Here is a 19,091-nt window from a genome sequence, read left to right as displayed (position 1 = left end):
GGACCGTGGGGCGTAACAACACCGGGTGCCGAGGCTGAAGCATCACCGGGGCTGTGGGGTGTAATGGCAGGGGGTGCCGAGGCTGCAGCAGCATCGGGGCTGTGGGGCGTAACGGCAGGGGGTGCCGAGGCTGCAGCAGCACCAGGACCGTGGGGCGTAACAACACCGGGTGCTGAGGCTGCAGCAGTGTCAGGGCTGTGGGGCGTAACGACACCGGGTGCCGAGGCTGCAGCAGTGTCAGGGCTGTGGGGCTTTCAGGAGCTCATAGTGTGAATTCACACATGGCATAAAACTCTGCCGCAGACAAATCTGCGCCACGAATGAAATCGTCAAGTGATGCGGAACGTAAGTCCACAGCTTGCTGATCGTAGCGCCGCATACGCTGCGGGATCCACTTCTTATGAAACGAGGGGAATTCCGCACCATAATCTGTGTTAAAAAACATATCAAAATCGGCACCAAGTGGTGCAGGTCCCGGAGCAGACGAGATCCGCTGCAGAATGTCCGCTGCTGACCCCGTGTGACCCCGCCCTAAGCCGGCGCTAACACCTCTTGGATTTGGATGCGATTCTGCATAATCTGTCCTGCAGATTTTTGTGCGGATTTTGAGAAGGTTTCTGACTCGAAACTGCGGCAGATCTCCCCCTTTCAGTGGTTGCAGCGGATTTTGACAGGTTGACATGGAAGTACACATTGATATACGCTTTGTGTGAAGGGACCCCAAAAACCGTCTATGGAGGAAAAGAAACGCTAGAAATGGTTTAAAGAAGCACCACGCCGAGAGCGCGCCGAAATACCAGGGCCAAAAAATGTGAAACAAGGGAAGAAAACGCCATGATAGAAGACTGTTTGTAGCGCATGTAATATTTCCAACTAACATCTGTGCGCGCAATTTTTTGGAAAACGCAGGAAATGCCAGCTAAGAAAACCGCAAAAACCATGGCTTTGAAGCAAAATGCTGCGCGTGACGCTCTCCGACCACCGGATCCAGATGACATCTCTGCTGCCGCAGCGGCGCTCGCTCAGCTTGTCGAGGGACAGATGCAATTAAGAAATGGCGAAGTGAGGAAAACGCAAAGACTTGTATGCGGTGAAGATCGAAAAGCGTTGGCTGTGCGGTATGAAGAATGTCCGCCACTAGATGGCAGTAAAGTCCTGAGTTCATCTAAAAAATGATCACATGAAGCCAAGTCAGTTCACCCTCAAATGAAGTGAAGTTCACTAGTCAGGAGCGCTTTCTATTAACCCTTGTGTCACCCATTCCGATCTCGTATTACGAAGGTATTTACAGGCGTAACAAAGTTTAACGCTAATTTTAATGCATTCCGATAACTTTCTGCGAATGTTCTGTTCTCTCCTTCCGTTGCTTTACAGTTGGTCGTCTTGTTTTAGGAGGCGTTCTCACGCGCAATATCTGACCGATTGCGCAAAGAACAGAATGCTTTCAATGTGTTTATTCGCATGAGTGATTATTTTCCCGGACAGATGGTCTGCGAATGAAGCTGTATATACGGGCGAGCGCCATAGCGGTCAGAGAAAATCCAACGGATATCGCGCTTGTAAAAGTGCTACTTTTATTGTACGTGTGATGTGCAAGAAAATTGCATGCTTTTTTCAATTGGAAATTTTTTAAAATTACGTCCCACGTACGTGCGAGTTCAATGCAAGCGTGGGGCGATTTTTTTTTTAATCTCGCCAATTGTAGATATTGGGCGCGTTTCCTACGATCTCTCTGCAAGAGGAAAATTGCACTGGTGAATAAACTCACTGAAAATAGACGGTTCTTTCTCCATGCAAGTTTTGTGCATCCTGCAACACGCAAAACTCACAAGAAACTCACATACAGCCCGAAAATCTCTGCATGTCCTGTTTTTGGGGGGTTTCATGCTAAAATTGCCCATTATTTTCAATGGCTGCTGTGAGTTTTCTAATTTTCTTTTTGGAACAAAATACGATGCATTTTTCTCACAAAATCACAGGTTTGCAAGTGGCAATATTGTGCGCACCCTTAAGACAAAAAGAGAACAGCCTTGGGATGGCTTAAAGCAACCCTTCGCTTTCTGGACAAAAGTCTGCCCCTAGACAAGAGCAGAAGGGGGTGTAGTACCTATTTTTTTCTTGCCGCCTCCGATCTTTGTCTAAGATTAATGCATATGTTTCTAACTACCTATTGTACACCATGTGCTGCTTTCTGATTGGCCAGTGCTGATCACATGAGCAGGTATAGAGCATTAGTAGTCCAACATTACTGATGCACTGTGGAGATGAAGTAGTCTGAAGATTGTGTTGGCCATCTTGGAGGACTTAAAACAGGCCGTGGAAACAGCAGATCTCCTCGTACCCCTCCGGTCTCAGGACAGAATTTTGTCCCAAAGCCAGAAGGTCGCTCTAAGCGTCAAGTTAAACTTTGCTACCTCTGTACAACACTAGATACATCCAAATAAATACACATTTGGGCCCCACATTCGATTAAATGTCGCTTTTCAAGACAGCGGGCCGCCATAAAACACATACGTCAACGGCAGATAGACTCGTACGGAGCAGCTGAGGTTTGAAGAACTTTCCGCTGGGCACGTTTGGATCCATTGTTCGAAAAAAAAAGGTAAAAAATGTTCAATTGCCCAGAAAGACAAACCCGTCCAAAGCGCGAACAGCGGGACTCTTACAGCGCCGCAGCTACATAGTCATGTAGGAGCAACAAGAACAACAAGAACCGCACGCACTCAAAAACCATTCATATAAATACACCCCAAGGCCGGCTTCAGACGAGCGGATTAAAAAAAAGCCATCCCATCCTGGCGTCAGCGGTACTTATCTCAGTCGTTGTGTTATTTTCTATTGGGTAATTACAAACATGGAGGCGATTACACAAAAAATAGATTATGCAAAATTTTTGAAAAACTGCCATAAAAGATCCGGCCCTGTGATTGGCCCTGTGGACTTGGATTAGTTCTGTATTACAGCCCCCTCAACATGGACCTAGTACGGAGCAATGGCTTCAGGCTGTATTAATAAAGCAGGGTGATGGCGATTTGGCGCGGCAGTAACAAACGGAGGCTGAGGCGGCACGAAACACAACTTACCTTATGGTCAGTGTCTTATCTCTATGTGGGCGGCTATGGCTATCTGACAGTTTCGTAACTACCCTCTATAACTACCCCCTCGGGTATCGCAAATTATATGGCGACAGTTGGCACGTGGCACACAGTACTTGATCTCTGGCGGCAAGACATTCGGGCCACAGACCTCTACCGCCATTGCATACATACAACACCCCATAGAGGTCGCCTCTCCGCACCCGAAGCGCCGTGCGTCTTAGATGACACAACTGACCTCACGGTCTCCTCGGTGCCGTCCATCGGCCTTCTGGCATTACTCTGCTGCAGCATAATGCACTGTACTCTGTCCACAAATGGCTACACTCCCATCATGACCCTCCACATCCTCCATGGGGCTACAACCCCTAATGCCAAGCCATGCCCGGCGTAAAGCCCCAAAAGTCACGACTTTTATATGAAGGAAACCACAGTACAAAAGATAATAAATGTGATGTGCGCAATTTTAACATGTTTGTATTCAATTTAGTTTTTAACCCCTTAATGCTAAAGGGTAAGACAGAAGGCTGGGGCTCTCTCTTGCCCCTCATGGCCCCTCTGCAATGAGACTGCAGGATGCCATTCGGGTGTCCTTCAAGCTGGAGCCTTGTGAAGGCCCCCAGGGCTGCCATCTATTTCTACCTATTAAGATGTGCCTGTGGCCTGTCTTAATAGAATGCCTGCAGAAATACCATATATTGCAAAACTGAAGTATTGCAGTATATTGTATAAGGAATCAGATGATCCCCGGCTCATGTCGCCTGTGGGGGTTTAACAAAAAACAAAAAAAAACTGTTAGGCCGGTCTCACACAACTGGATCTGAATTTAGGATTCTGCATGGACGATACATGGTTAAACGTGGGCATCGAAAGGCATGCATTTTCAAATTTTCCTTCACATTCACCGGTACGATTTGCAGATTCCACGAGCGGAAGAAAAATCGCAGCATGCTTCATTATTCCGCAGAATTCGGCCCAAGGAGGTTTGTTTTAATTGTTTAAAAATATAATATATTTATCGACATTTTAAAACAACCCTTTTCCTACTTTTAACATAAAATAAGCATGTTGTATTAACTCCACTATAAAAGTCTCTTACAGTGATCTGTCGTTTATATCGCACTGTGGACACATCAGAAAAAAGTACAGAAAGCCAAAATTGCGCTTTTTTGGTTCCGCAGAAATGCTATAAAAAAACTATCAAAAAGCCTAATGTACCCCAAAATGGTGTCCATAGAATTTATAGATTGTCCTAAAAAAGATAAGCCTCACGCAACTGCAGCGGCGACGGAAAAATAAAGTTACGGTCCTCAGAAAGGGTTTTACATTTTTAATAAGATTTTTTATAAGCGCTGCAAATGTGGAGCCGTCCGTAATCACACTGACCGGTAGAACAAAGAGAGTAGGTCGTCTTTGTCGACTGATGTACACCACAAAAAACGAGACCAAATGGCGAATTTGTGTCTTTTTCCATTCATCCCACTTCAGTCCATTATATGGTGCCAATAGGGGCGCAGTCAGACGGGCGTTATTATATGCGAATTTATGTGTGCAAAAACACATGCCTAAAAAAATTTGCCTGACCAAAGGCAAGCCGCAGCAGGGGATTCCTTGGATGTGAAACCCCCGGATGCTGTCACATATAGGGGCTTTAACTTGTTGTGAATGTGGCTGGGGGCAGCAGCGGCCCCACTGACATACAGAGAATATCACAATCCTCTGCTACAGCTGTGACAGTGTCAAGTGACAAGGGGAGATGAAGAAATCCTCTGCCACATCGGTCACAGCTGCGGCACAGGAGCGCTATGTTCTCCCATTGAATTCAATGGAGCCAACCCTACAGCCAGCACCATTAAAAGCAATGGGCTGCCCGCAAGCCCTGTCATTCAATAGCTGAGTGCTGCCTCTGATTGGTCACAGTGCTCAGCCAATCAGAGGTAGCCCTTTCAACAGGCAGGGATTTAAAATCCCCGCCTGCTGACAGCACTTCACAGCAGTTCAGGAGAAGACCTGGCTAGACGCGCCTGAGCCCCGGCAGTTGCAGAAAGGTGAAATTTATATATATATATATATATTTTATTTATTTATTTATTTTTTTACACAATTTAGGGATGATTTTCAGGGAAGAGCTTATATTTAAAGCCCTTTCCTGAAAATCACTGCAGGGGTTGCTGGCAGCCCGTTGCTTTCAATGGAGCTGGCTGTAGCGCCGACTGCATTGAATTCAATGGCAAAACATCGCGCTCCTGTGCCACAGCTGTGCCAGAGGATCTTCACTGTATGTTCTCAATGGGGTTGAAGCCCAGTGAGCACAAGGTGAACCCCCTGGATGTGACAGCATCCAGGGGATTCACATCCAAAAAAGACGGATGCCGCACTTACCTGCATCTTAAAATCCGCTGCCCTATATTTACGCTGCACATTTTTGTGCGCAGGTAAATATCAAGCATATGACCGCTGCCATTGAAAAGCATTGGTTCTTAATACATGCGGATCGCAAACGCAGGTAACATACAGACGTACAAACGTCCGTCTGACTGAGCCCTAAAACATACAAGTCATGCCATATAAAAAAAAAAGTCTGGCTAAGTCGATGGTAAAATAAAGTAGCTATTTTCTGACAGTGGGGAGTAAAAACAAAAAATGGAAAAAAACCAAATGTTGCTGTCCGCAGGCGGTTAATTGATATGTTTCTTCATCTTATTTACTGGATATTTTCCATGCATTATGTAACTTTTTGACGCCTAACCCTCCCCCCCCCCTTTTTTGACGCCTGAACCCCCCCCCCTTCATTCTCTGCATGTAAAATCCTGCTGTGACGCCCTGCAGAGTTTTACTGACCTTTGACAAAACCTACAGAAACCACCCAAATCTCCCTGAATGTATGTTGCAACATTAACTCTTTCTTGCTCTGCCGCTTCTCTAGTTGTCATCGTCTGGCTGTGTTTAGGCTTTCTTCTGCGCATCACGTACTCGTCTTTCCTGTGACATGTGCTATAGGGGTAAAATCTCCAGTAGCGGCCCTGATGTGTAAGGCCGATCCTAATAACACACTGACTAAAAGGCCAAGCAAATGTCACAGAAGTCAAGTGAAGAGCATTATGGGAATTCTGTCTATTTCTTCTCGGCATGATCTGAGTTCCAATTAAATGGAAACAACGGCGCTACTTCTTATGAGGCTCTAGGGCGGTACTTACGCAGCATTATTAGGGCACCCAGTGGTAAGATCTGCCAGTGTGAACGCCGCAGCTTCTCGGACTTCGGCTTGGTCTTTGCTCAGTAAGTTAATTATCTGAAGAATTCCTGCAGGAAACGCCACATGATTAGCTCGCTGCGCTCTATATGGCTCAACAGACACTTTCCAGCTTTCGCACTTACCGCTCTTACTGAATACGTCCTTGCTTGCCACGTTTGCACACAACGCAGAAATAGCTTGCAGAGCGGCCGCCTTCACTCCATTATTATCGGACGCCAGCAGCTCCACCAGAACCTTCTCCGCTTCCTGCTCATGGAAGATTTTCCTACTCTCAGCTGACAAACAGAAAAGAACGTCGATTTAAACATTAACCCTTCAACCAACAGCCATTTTTTGGTTTTTGTTTCTTTCATTCTTGCCTTTCAAGAGATACAGCTTTAGGGCGCCCACCCACTGGCGATTTTTTTTCTTTGCGTTTTGCGTTTTTCCTGCAGAGCAATTAGAATTGAATGTACTCCTGTCCACTGGCGTTTTGCGTTGCGTTGCGAAAACGCGGCGTTTTTCACGCACGAACATCGCAAACGCCAGTGGGTGGGCGCCCTTATATTTAATGTCGGCATGGCTGTAGGAGGGCAAGGTTTTCATGGGATGAGATGTATTTTTTTAATGGTACCATTTAACATATCACATGATGCATTCAAAAACTTTGAAAAATTTAAAATTGGGTGAAATGGAAAAAATATATAATTGTGCCTTTTTCAGGGAGTTTTGCTTTTGTGGCATTCAGTGTGGTGTAAATGACATAATAACTTCATTCTACGGCTCAGTGCTATTATGATAAAGTTACGTTAATAGAGGCAACATGTAGTTTTTACTGTAACTATTCTTTGGTGCATAGGATTTTTTTGAACACTTTTTATTCAATTTTTATTGGTAGATGAGGTGACCAAAAAAACCCTAGATAGTTCGGGAAATTTTGGATGCGACAATTCCAATTATATATATATTTTTATTGCTTAGTTTGTTTTGTGGAAAAAAATGGGAGAAAAAGTACATTTTTTATATTTTTTTTATTTTATTTAAAAAAAAAATGATGTGACTTAATTTTTCAGTGTTTTTTGCCCCCTTACTTCAGAGGAGCTAAATTTGCAATATGCTTGCAATATACTTGTCATAGCTTTGGAGGGTGCTCCCTTTTATCCTGGTGCTAGGCACCGAGTACCAGAATAATAATAACAATCTTTATTTGTATAGCGCCAACTTATTCCGCAGCGCTTAGAAGCATCTCTCCACAGGCATCATTTGATTTGGTTGACAGTGGGGTGGATTAACCGTGCCAGCCAATCACCTATTGTCTGTACACATTTATTTTGGCCCCTCCTCTAAGAGGGCGCTGGTTAGTCTCTCCAGTCTGGTTTATGCAGGCACTTTGGGCAGATCTTGGTTTGTCTGTGTCCTGTCTGACTCCGGAGTCCTGTCTGAGTTTTGTCTGATTCCGGTCTGTCAGAAATGGTACAGCCTTAGGGCTCCCACACACTTGCATTTTTTTAACACAAATGTCAATGGGACTTTCTAATGTTAAAAATGCATCGAGGGGGCATGGCTTGGACATGGCGGTGTGAACATCTACTGCCTTAAACTCCTGCTGACCCCACCGGCAAAACCCCGCTCTAATGTCCGCGCAGCAGCCCAACAACACCTCCACTACCTTCATGGGACGCAGGAAAATCTCTAGCCGCTTGGCGGCGCCACCAGAAGCCGGCCCGGCAGGTATCCAGCGTTTCCTCAGGGCTCTTAGCGCCGCAGGCACCTGACCCAAGATGGCGCCGGACCATGCGTGCAGCCCCCCCTCACCGCCAGACTGCAGTATGAGGATGCCCAGACCTGCTAACCGCACTGGGGACCGCTGACTCTTCAGCCCAGCAGAAGGAGAAGACAGGGAGGAAGCAGCACGCTGCAAACTGCTCACTTAGACGAGGTAATCCCCTCCCAGCCACCAGAGTCCCCTGAAGAGAATATGAGCAGGAAAGGGAGTGATACGCCATCAAGCCCAGGCAGCCTCCCAGAAGAAAGACAGACCCTTAATGCTGCCATAAGCCTAAAATCTACTCCTCTGACACCCAAACACAAGGGTGGGGGCGATATAAAAAGTCATCATGCACAGGGCCCACTGGTGTACCCCTTATGGAGTGAGATAAACGCCCTATACAATGCCCTCACCGTGGGGAGAGTTTCCTTGTCCCCGGAGATCGCCCTCCTTTCCTTTATCCCAGGCTCCATAACCTTGATTAAGAAAGGTGTCCTCAGATTCTTTCTCCTAGCCGCAAGACAAGGGATACCACAATTGTGGAACACTATGACAACCCCTACACCCTTAATGTGGGTGAAAGACATTGATGACATTATGCACATGGAAGAATTAAGAGCTAGAGATGACACTAAATTCTCTATTTACTACGCCACATGGGCGACCTGGTTAAGCTTCCGCTCCTCTGCTAAATTTAATACATGGATAACTAATGGTGTGTTACAGCCCTGAATATAGCTACTATGGGTAGTTACGTTTGATGATATCAGCGTTTGGATGGCCGCCGCCGGACGGGTAAGCCCCTCTCTTACCCTCGCCCTTCTAGGGCCACTAGCAGTCCTTCCCTCTCCAGCCTTTCCCCTCTTTTCCTCTTCTCTCCTGCTTTCTTGTCTTCACCTTTCTGTTTCTTTCCCGACTAGCTAAATTGATGTTGTGACTTGATAGTGTCGACACGATCTACAACACAGGGGCTAGGTGGATTTTCCACCCTCCCCTCTGCACTTAAGTACACTCAAGTTTTTCTATTTGGTTACAAGTTGTTAACAAATTCTAAGCTATTTTTGGTATCCGCAGCTGACTTGGGACCACCCAAGGAAGAAATTACTTAATCATTAAACCGGGTGACTTGGGGGACTATCGGGCACCCACGGATTCCGGGATGTGCCTATATTTGTTCACTCGACTCAAATGATTGTTTTAAAGTAGCTGTGAACATTTGTGTATCTTTACAGATATTTCAATAAAATACATATTGAACATTGAAAATGCATCGAAAGTTTGTGCTTTGCGATTTTTGTGTGATGCGTTTTTAACATTAAAAAGTTTTAAAAAAACGCAAGTGTGTGGGAGCCGTCAGCTAGTGCTGTGCCCGAAACATCATGGAATAGATGTGAAACTGAAAGTAAAAAAATATCAGCCTCAAGATGGTGATGGATAAGCATCAGACAGGAGGTTGCACTGCATGGAAGTGACTGCAGTATAGAGAGGAAACCTCCAGAGTGTGAAAATGTGTTTTTGCCGGAGCGGCCCTTTAAATAAAACATTAAAAATGAATGACAATAATAATGTTATTCCCTTAAAAATAGGACCACCCCATGGCCCGCAAAAAAATGTCTGGGCAAAAATGAGAGACTCTACCTTTCAGAAACGTTGTAACATTTCTGCAAGATCTGCAGAAAAAGAACACAAAAACTTAAAACTTGTTTCACAAGATTTAAAAAATCCACTGTGTAGACAGCTCTTGTATCTATCACAAGGCTTCAAAGTAATATAACATGTCACAGGAACATATGTTATCTAATGGAGCAGAGTTTTAATTACAAAACACACTAACGTGGCATTGTTCGAGGCTTGCATTCCAGATTGGTACATCTGTTAATTTATGTACAGTAACTATTGCAGAACGGATCATTCATCTTCTTCAATATGTTGCATAAAACGTGTGCAATGTGGAGCTTTCCTTGTACAGGGGACAGTATGAGACCTCTGCGTGTCCTCTAACCTTGTTATATACAAACATAGTCATACGTTCACTTTATCATTAATTCACCCCAAACAACTACCATATTTTTCAGACTAAAAGACTTTTTTTTTAGCAAGAAAAATTCTCACCAAACAGTATGTGCATCTTTTTGCCTGATGTCAGGAGGGTCTGGCAGTGCCAGGCCCCTCTAACCACTTTCATAAGTGATCAGACTCAGCAGTTTTGCACTGTAACTGATCACTAAGACCACAAAGAAGTATTTTAGCTCTAGTGATCCAGCTGTCATTGATGATAAGAGATTGTAACCTCTGACCCTTTCCCCCCAGACCAGGTGGGGTTGCTGTTCGCCTAGTTGTATAGGGAGCCACTATTACTACTGGGGGCCATTATTATTACTAGAGGCACTATTATCACTGGGGACATTATTACCACTGGATGGTCCATATTACTACAGGGACCATTGTGGGTCACTATTACTAATACGGTGACTATTAAAACTGGGACCAATATTGCCCTAGGGCACTACTAATATTGGCACCACTGGGGGCACTATTAATACTGGTACCACTGGGGGCCACAATTATCACCAGGGGGCACTATTACTACTGGGGGTTACCATTACTACTAGGGTTTACTATTAACACTGGAGGCACTAATACCACCACTAATGCCGCTATTATCATTATGGGCACTATTACTACTGGGTGCATTATTACCAATGCGGGCCACTATTACTACTGAGGGCCATTACTAATACTGGGAACACTTAATACTGGGACACTAGGGTCTACTATTACTACCGGGACCCCAGTGGCAACTGATAAGGCGTACTATTACTACTCAGACCACTATCACATTTGGGGGCACTATTACTACTGGGACCACTGGGGAAACTATTACGACTGGGGACACTTAATACTGGGGCCAGTGTGAGCCAATATTACTACTGGGAACACCGGAGGCCACTATTACCACTGTAGGGCATTATTACTACTAGGTCTCTATTAATATTGGGATCGCTGGGGGCTATTATTACTACTCAGACCACTGAGTGTCACTATTACTAATGGGGCCACTAAGAGGGGGCACGAAAACAATAGAGGCTAATTAGAAGTGATACAATTAGTATTGAGGCTGCTGTGGCTGTCAAAGTCCACTTGAAACTCAACCCTCCACTTCTTTAGCCCACCGAGGACGTTTTAATTAATATGGAATATTTTTATTCTTTTTTCTGATGGGAGCCTACGAAGAGGTTTCCTGGCATATGCCGCAAGCAGACACTGCAAAATGTAGAGCAAAAGCAAACTAACACCCTGAGTTCAGGCTCTTTTACACGAGCTGATGGTCAGCTGGCCGAAAATTTGTACAACCAAGTAGAAAGCCGACAAATGAGCAAAACACATCTTGTACTGTATGTGCATCAAACTAGTTTGTGTAAACAGCGGATGAGCTGCCGACAAAGGAAATGTACAGCCGCAAGAACGATCCTAGGTTTAGCGTTATTATTCGTGTAGCCATGTATAAATCTGTAAGACGTGAGCTCCCCCTATATTATGTAAGTGCCACATCAAGCAGAGGAAGAAGTTTAGAACCAGGTCCCCTTCCACTATTGGACACTTCCCTCCACTATGGCGCGGTTTACTCAATTGCACTAGTTGAAGGCCACTACTAATAAGTTCTTTTGGTCTGACCCCAAACTAACAGCATATTAAGGCTCAAGATGGTGTTCAAAATGGCCGCCAACATGCCCAGCATTTTACAATGGTGACAGGACTTTTCCCTCTTGTTGCCATTTGCGACCAGCTCACTGCTGCCCCACATAGCTGCAGTATAGGTAGACTAAAAGCAGGTGTTTTAGAACATCTGCCAGATGACCGCTGCCCCCTGATAACACAAGCTGTCATGCAGCCCTGAAGAAGCTGGAGAGGGAAAGGGTGGGCACTGCCCTTCTGGCTGTGTACACTCCATGTCAGTTACAGTGGCACCTGTTGCAAAAGGAGAGTGGGGCAGTAATGTTTGGGGCATGCGACTGCCTGCTGGTACTGTCATCAGGGCTGGTCGCCTGGTTGCAAGCGGTCACAGCTCCTGATAATGGTGGAAACTTTAAATGCAACTATTAGTTGGGGGCTATAGAGCAACTTTTGGCCATGTCATTGGCTGCGTGACCTCAGATTGCTGTGTAGCCCTACAACCTCGTATTCACACTGAGCTCAATGGAATTGCATTGCGAATCGCAAGTCAAATTTTTTGCAGCCTGAGACTGGGGGCCACGGCAGCCTAGCAGCTCAATCCACTGACCTCAATGTGGATGCAAAGGCACAGGACTGCACAGCAATCTGTGGCTGCACAACCCCTGTAGCTCTAGATGTGTATACATAGCACTGTGTATATTAGGCCGTGCTCAGTTTTTTGTTGGACGGGGTTACGTCTAAAATTCCGGAAAAAGTAGTGTGTCATGTTGCACTGTTCCTGGTAAAATGACGGAACGCATTATAGTCAATGGCTTCTACCGGCCTCCACCAGTCTGTTACTTTGACAGATCTAGCAGGCTGTTTTAATTTTCGTTCTTCAGTTCCAGAACAACAGAAGAATGGAAGTCTGAACCGAGTCTGGACTGGGGGGCTCGGATGTGTAGACTATTACTTGGAGGGGAGCGTTGGATGATCAGTTAGGGAAGGGGCACCCTGGATGTCCATATTTCATGTATGGGACAGACCAGAGGCAAAACTTATAGCTTCTGGGCCCCAATGCAAAGTCTGTACCAGGGCCCCCAACTATAATGCTTTATTCATAGTACTGGGCTCCCTATACGGAGAAGAGATGCCTTATGGGCCCCCTTAGGCTCGTGGGCCCGGGTGCAACCGCATCCCCTGCATCCTCTATAGTTACGTCCCTGGAACAGACAATTATTTTTATTGTTGTAGCAGTAGTTATACTTCTAAAGCCTCCAGGCCTTTTCTTGCCCCACACTTTGACCCCTTTGCTTGACATTCGGTGGATAATTTTGGGGTCATTAGATTTGTTACATGCTCACCACCGCCGTAAAATCCTAACATTTGAGTTGGATACATTCAGTGACCGGTCAGGTGAGGTCAAAGCTCCGATGTTTAGTCTCAGTCCCGAGTGGCGCTTCCTGCAGTCGGCCTCCTCTCCTGCTGCTCACAGACCAGGACTGCTGTTCCAGAGAGGTGGACAACACCCCTCCACTGTTCTCACTGTGCAGGCGCCAGCACTTTCCTCCTGCTAAAACGTCATCAGCCACAGTTCTTCCAGAAACCATAGACCCACCCGCCATTAGCAGGTGATATGAAATAGCTGAAATGAAATGTCCGGAGCCTGCAGTGTCTGTGCCGCCTACCTGACTAATGCGCCCGTTAGTGTGCAGGCAGCGGCAGTGCTTGGGCGGCTGGAGAGTCTACTTTAATTTGGCTTCTAGGTCTTTTTTTTTTTTTTTGCCTGGAGCTCCACATGTATGGTAGATACGTCACTGCCAGTGGTGTAGCTGTAGGAGGTGCAGGGGTAGGTCGCTACTGGGCCCTGAAGCCTTTGGCGGCCCAAAGGCCCTTCCATTACATAAGAAGACATCAGTATTATAAATAGCACATGGTAGGTAAGGGGCCCTGGTACAGAGTTTGCATTGGGGCCAAGAGCTTCTAGTTACACCTCTGATCACTGGTGTCTGTGTGCATTTGTATGTGCAAGTGTATACTATATATTCTCTAACTAGACAGTTCATTAGAGCCCCATCTAGTAGCGCTGGACATTCTTTGGTCTTCAGAACTGAAGCCCGGTGCAACAGAAATCTGGATCCATCTGACCTGGAGATGTTTTTCCGCTGCTCAGTGATACAAGTTTTGTGCTCTTTTGCCCGGTGGAGTCTTTCTGTTTCTCTTAGACACAATGGCGCTAAGACTGGTCGCCTGTTATATCCCATCTATGCGGAGGAGCGGCGAGCTGTGCGTTCAGACGTGTTAGTTGGAGCTCCAGCATTGTATACAGCTGCTCCTGACTATGCAGCCTGTTGGTCAGAATGATTCCTGACGTCCTCCTCCAACCCCTTTCAGTGATGAGTTGTTTCCATCCGCAGGATCCCCTTTTGCTGGATGTTTTCCTCAATCGCACCATTCTCTGTATACTCTCCACACCGTTACATGAGAAATCACCAGCAGTTGGCAGTGAGACCCCGGCTAGTCTAGAACTGATGACCGGCCTCGTTGGAAGTCGCTTCGATCGCTGGATTTCCTATCTAATGTGGATTCACACTGAAACTCCGGAGTCACGGGGAGAACTTCCATACAAGGAAGGACTGATCGGGAGATGGCCGGGGGCTCTAATAATAGGGCCAGTCAATGTGTATGTGTAAAGTCACCGTGATTATGATGATCATTCCTAGTTCTCCATTCTCTTAGTTGAAGTCACAGTTAACGGTTCGGTCGTGTGTTGGGCTCTTCTTACGGCCGTGTTCACACAAGGCAGATTACGGCTAGATTCGCTCATGTTTTCTGCTTCTGCAGAGTTTTTTTATAGTATCACATAAAAATAAAAATGCTTCATTCTAACAGTTCTAAGGCTGTATTCACGCTGCGAATTGCAATCCGATTTTTGTGATTTCCATCCATTGTGAGTAAGTTTTGCCCAAATAATGTCACGAATAGGCCAACGCATGGCTCCATGTGGCAGAAGAGGATCGCACTTGCATCATGTGAGCGCAGTGTTTTTTACCCCTCCCACTGACTCGAATGCAAAGATCCCGATTCAGATCAGTCTGATCTATTCATATGTGACTTCAGTCTGATTTCTCAATCCAAGAATTGCCTAAATGAATCCATCCGGCGCTACAATTCTTGCTAATGGAAGTCGCTATCGGATTTGCTTTGGATACAAGAAACAAGACATTCTTGAATTGTCAGAATTCTTCGCTGATCTACAAGCCGCCTTGTAAGTCTCCATAAGGGACTCGAAGTAGTAAATACCGTTCCATCTAGGGTGATGACATTTGCCGGTAGATCAATAGTGTCATCCAATTAGTGTGATAATCGTGCTGGGGAAGTTCGGATATCACGCCCGGCTCCCCAGGCCTCCATAAAGCCCTCTGCGCAGCACGGCGGGGGTGGCGGCTCATTAACAAGCAGTGGGTATAATTGCCTATCCGCTTGGAAGACACCGGAAGTATAAAGAAGAAACTATTGAAGCCACGATGTGGATATATACTGCATGCAGAAAGTACCATCTAATGCAGAATCAGTGATGTATAAGGATGTCCATGACTGATGAACTGTAGCGACATGGTGATGCTCATTTTTTCCTTATTTTATTAACTCCTTAAAGGGCCACTCCGGCGAAAATACATTTTTTCATCCCGACCCCCCCCCCCCCCCCTCACCTGATTGCTTGTCACACTCTGGAGGGCAATCCTTTATGTGCTGCAATCACTTCCCTGCAGCGCAGCCCCCTGTCTGATGCTTATTAGACACCATCTAGATGAGATCTTTTCAAGTTTTGGCATTGCTGCATTCACAGACCTAGAACCTTTTTTATGTTTCCATTGCAGGAGCAGTGAGGGCTTGTGCATCTTTGGGACACATTGTAGTTCTAGAAGTACCATTTTGAGGTACATATGAGTTTTTGATCATTTTTACTATGTTTTCTAGGAGATGACGTGAACAAAGTAAACTGAATTTTGGCTTAGTTTTTAATTTTTGCAAATGTTCACCTGCAGGATAAATAATGTATTAGGGCTCATGGCCACAACCGGATTTCTGCCGCATATTATATAAGGTGGAAATCCGTGGCGTTACCCCGGAGCTATTCGGTTCTATTGAACCTAAGAGAGCTATGTCCACGCTTCGTGATTCCACCGTGGAGTTCCGCAGCGTGAAACAAACCGTGGCATGCTCTAATTGCCATGGAAATACGAGCGGCCGGCTTCCATTGTAGTCATTGAAACTGCGTCCCCGCCCACTGCGCATGCATGCCGGCTCAAGGGACGGGAACAGAGTGGCGGATCCAGGAGGCGAGTATGAGAGCTTTGGGGGGTGCTGGGACTCCACTACGCTATTTCACTAGCGGGGTCTGCCACGGCCATTGGCATGAGGCCTAAATCTTACTGTAGAGGTAGTTACAGCTGCTGTAATACTAATGATTTACGTTTGTATTTTTTTTTCTTTACAAAATATGAGGGAAGCGAGTGAAAAAAAGGTACTTTTTTCCAACTTGGACTTTTTTGTCACAAATTTTATTTTTCCTATGATCCAGTAGGTGACCTGAACACATGATCTTCTCATCGCTGGTATAATATACTGTAATACTTTCGTACTGCAGTGTATTTTACTGCTCTGTCGCTCTCTCACTCTCTTTCATCCTGTCTTTCTTGTTCTCTCTCATCTTTCTCATCCCATCTGTCTCTCTCTCATTCTTGTTCTCGCTTTTGTTCTCTCCTTCTCATTGTTTCTTTCTCCCTCTCTTTTCTTTTCTCTCCCCCTTCTCTCTTACTCTCGTTCTCATTCTCTCTCTCCCAGTTATTCTCTCTCTCGTTGTTTTTTGCGCATTCTACCTTTCGTTCTCTTTATCGTTATTCTCTTTTGTTCTCTGTGCTTCTTTCACTCTCTTGTTGTCTCCTCTCTCTTCTTTCCCTCTCTCTTTCTCATTCTCTTGTTTTCTCTTTCATTCTCTCTCATTCTTTCACTCATTGCTTGTTTCTCTTTTGCACTGACTCTGTTTTCTCTCTCCTCTTTCATTCTAGTTCTCTGTCTCTTCTCTCTCTCGTTTCTCCTCATTCTCACTCTCTGTCTCCTGTTCTTCTTTGTCTCATTTACTCTTTCACTCTCTCTCATTTTCCCTCTCTAATTGTTTCTTGTTCTCCTTCCTCTCATTTTCTCCTTCGCTGTCTCTCTCGCATTGCTTCTCTACTTCTCTCTCTCTCTCTCTCTCATTTTCCCTTTCTCACGGTTTCTTTCTCATTTTCCTTCTCTTGTTTTATTTCATTCTCTCTCATTCTCTCTCTCGTCTGTCTCGTTCTGTCTCTCTCAATGTCCTGTATGTGTATATATTTATAGTATCTCTATTTCTATCTAAGCAGACTAATCTCCCCCAGTATTGTATAAGATAAAAGGAAGCTGAGCTGTCAAGCCTTTGACATTAAAAAGCAGCGTATTAAAAGAAGCCGCTCTCCCGCATCCATTATTTTGAATCACTCTGAATGTAATTGAACGTTGAATGTCACATACCGTTGTGAGCGGACTTGGCAATGGCCTTGGCAGCGTTCCTCTGCAGTTCAGGCAGGGGAGAAGTCTCCGCAAAGGTCAATATCTTCTTAAGTCCTCCTGATTGCTGGAGAAGTTGAACGGTGTCTACGTCCTCCAGGCAGTTTGCAATGATCAAAAGCGCCTCCACGTGTAAGTCATTAAGCTCCTGATAACAGATTGATTTCATATGTAGTCAAAGCAATTTATGCCCATTTATGTAGGTCCTAAACTGAACCGTAAATTATATACAGGACCTTCTATAAATAAGGAGAAGTATACAAGCTATATGATAAGAGCGTATACCAAACGACACGTATTCACCCCACTGCACGACTGTAATGCATGGGAGAAAGACCCAAACCAATTAAATGAAATCAACACTCATCTGTCTGACTTTTTACATGATTAGATGATCAATCATATAATACACTATGTTGAAAAAAGTATTGGCCCCCCAGCAGTCCTGTGCGGTCAGGTGATGTGTGAGCATTAGGTATAAAAGGAGAGGATCACACAGAAGATCCCAGTACAGAAACCATCAGATGTCACCGGGTGTAGAGCCGACAACGGGGTCTGGTGGTGGGATGTCACCAGATGTAGAGCTGACAATGGGGTCTGGTGGTGGGATGTCACCAGATGTAGAGCTGACAATGGGGTCTGGTGGTGGGATGTTACCAGGTGTAAAGCCGACAATGGGGTCTGGAGGGGGGATGTCACCAGATGTAGAGCCGACAACGGGGTCCGGTGGTGGGATGTCACCAGATGTAGAGCTGACAACAGGGTCTGGTGGTGGGATGTCACCAGATGCAGAGCCGACAATGGGGTCTGGAGGGGGGATGTCACCAGATGTAGAGCTGACAACGGGGTCTGGTGGGGGGATGTCACCAGGTGTAGAGCTGACAACGGGGTCTGGTGGTGGGATGTCACCAGGTGTAGAGCTGACAACAGGGTCTGGAGGGGGGATGTCACCAGATGTAAAGCCGACAACGGGGTCCGGTGGTGGGATGTCACCAGATGTAGAGCTGACAATGGGGTCTGGTGGTGGGGGATGTCACCAGGTGTAAAGCCGACAGCGGGGTCTGGTGGGGGGATGTCACCAGATGTAGAGCCGACAACGGGGTCCGGTGGTGGGATGTCACCAGATGTAGAGCTGACAACAGGGTCTGGTGGTGGGATGTCACCAGATGTAGAGCCAACAACGGGGTCTGGTGGGGGGATGTCACCAGGTGTAAAGCTGACAACGGGGTCTGGTGGGGGGATGTCACCAGGTGTAGAGCTGACAACAGGGTCTGGCAAGGGGATATCACCAGGTGTAAAGCTGACAATGGGGTCTGGTGGTGGGATGTCACCAGATGTAGAGCTGACAACGGGGTCTGGTGGGGGGATGTCACCAGGTGTAGAGCTGACAACGGGGTCTGGTGGTGGGATGTCACCAGGTGTAAAGCTGACAACGGGGTCTGGTGGGGGAATGTCACCAGGTGTAGAGCTGACAACGGGGTCTGGTGGTGGGATGTCACCAGGTGTAAAGCTCACAACGGGGTCTGGTGGTGGGATGTCACCAGGTGTAGAGCTGACAACGGGGTATGGAGGGAGGATGTCACCAGATGTAAAGCTGACAGCGGGGTCTGGTGGTGGGATGTCACCAGGTGTAGAGCCGACAACGGGGTCTGGTGGTGGGATGTCACCAGGTGTAGATCTTCTTGAAATAGCACCGTGTATGCTGCCATCACTTTGTATTTCATCTTGAAACTTTTGGATCTGATCA

At 46.1% G+C, this 19,091-nt stretch overlaps 1 protein-coding gene across 2 annotated transcripts in view; it reads right to left on the bottom strand.

The window, feature by feature from the left end:
• The window catches only part of ARMC3 (armadillo repeat containing 3), a 153,377-nt gene that overhangs the window by 100,363 nt on the left and 33,923 nt on the right, over positions 1-19,091 (bottom strand). For both annotated transcript variants that reach the window (XM_066584877.1, XM_066584878.1), the window contains exons 9-11: positions 17,309-17,492; positions 6,474-6,626; positions 6,293-6,398 (exon numbers count right to left, since the gene is read on the bottom strand). In XM_066584877.1, coding sequence (XP_066440974.1) covers positions 6,293-6,398; positions 6,474-6,626; positions 17,309-17,492 — 443 coding nt within the window. The remainder of the gene's footprint in view (positions 1-6,292; positions 6,399-6,473; positions 6,627-17,308; positions 17,493-19,091) is intronic.

Source organism: Eleutherodactylus coqui, chromosome 12 (genome assembly GCF_035609145.1).
Source record: "Eleutherodactylus coqui strain aEleCoq1 chromosome 12, aEleCoq1.hap1, whole genome shotgun sequence".
Lineage (NCBI taxonomy): Eukaryota > Metazoa > Chordata > Amphibia > Anura > Eleutherodactylidae > Eleutherodactylus > Eleutherodactylus coqui.
This window is presented reverse-complemented; position numbering and strand designations above follow the sequence as displayed.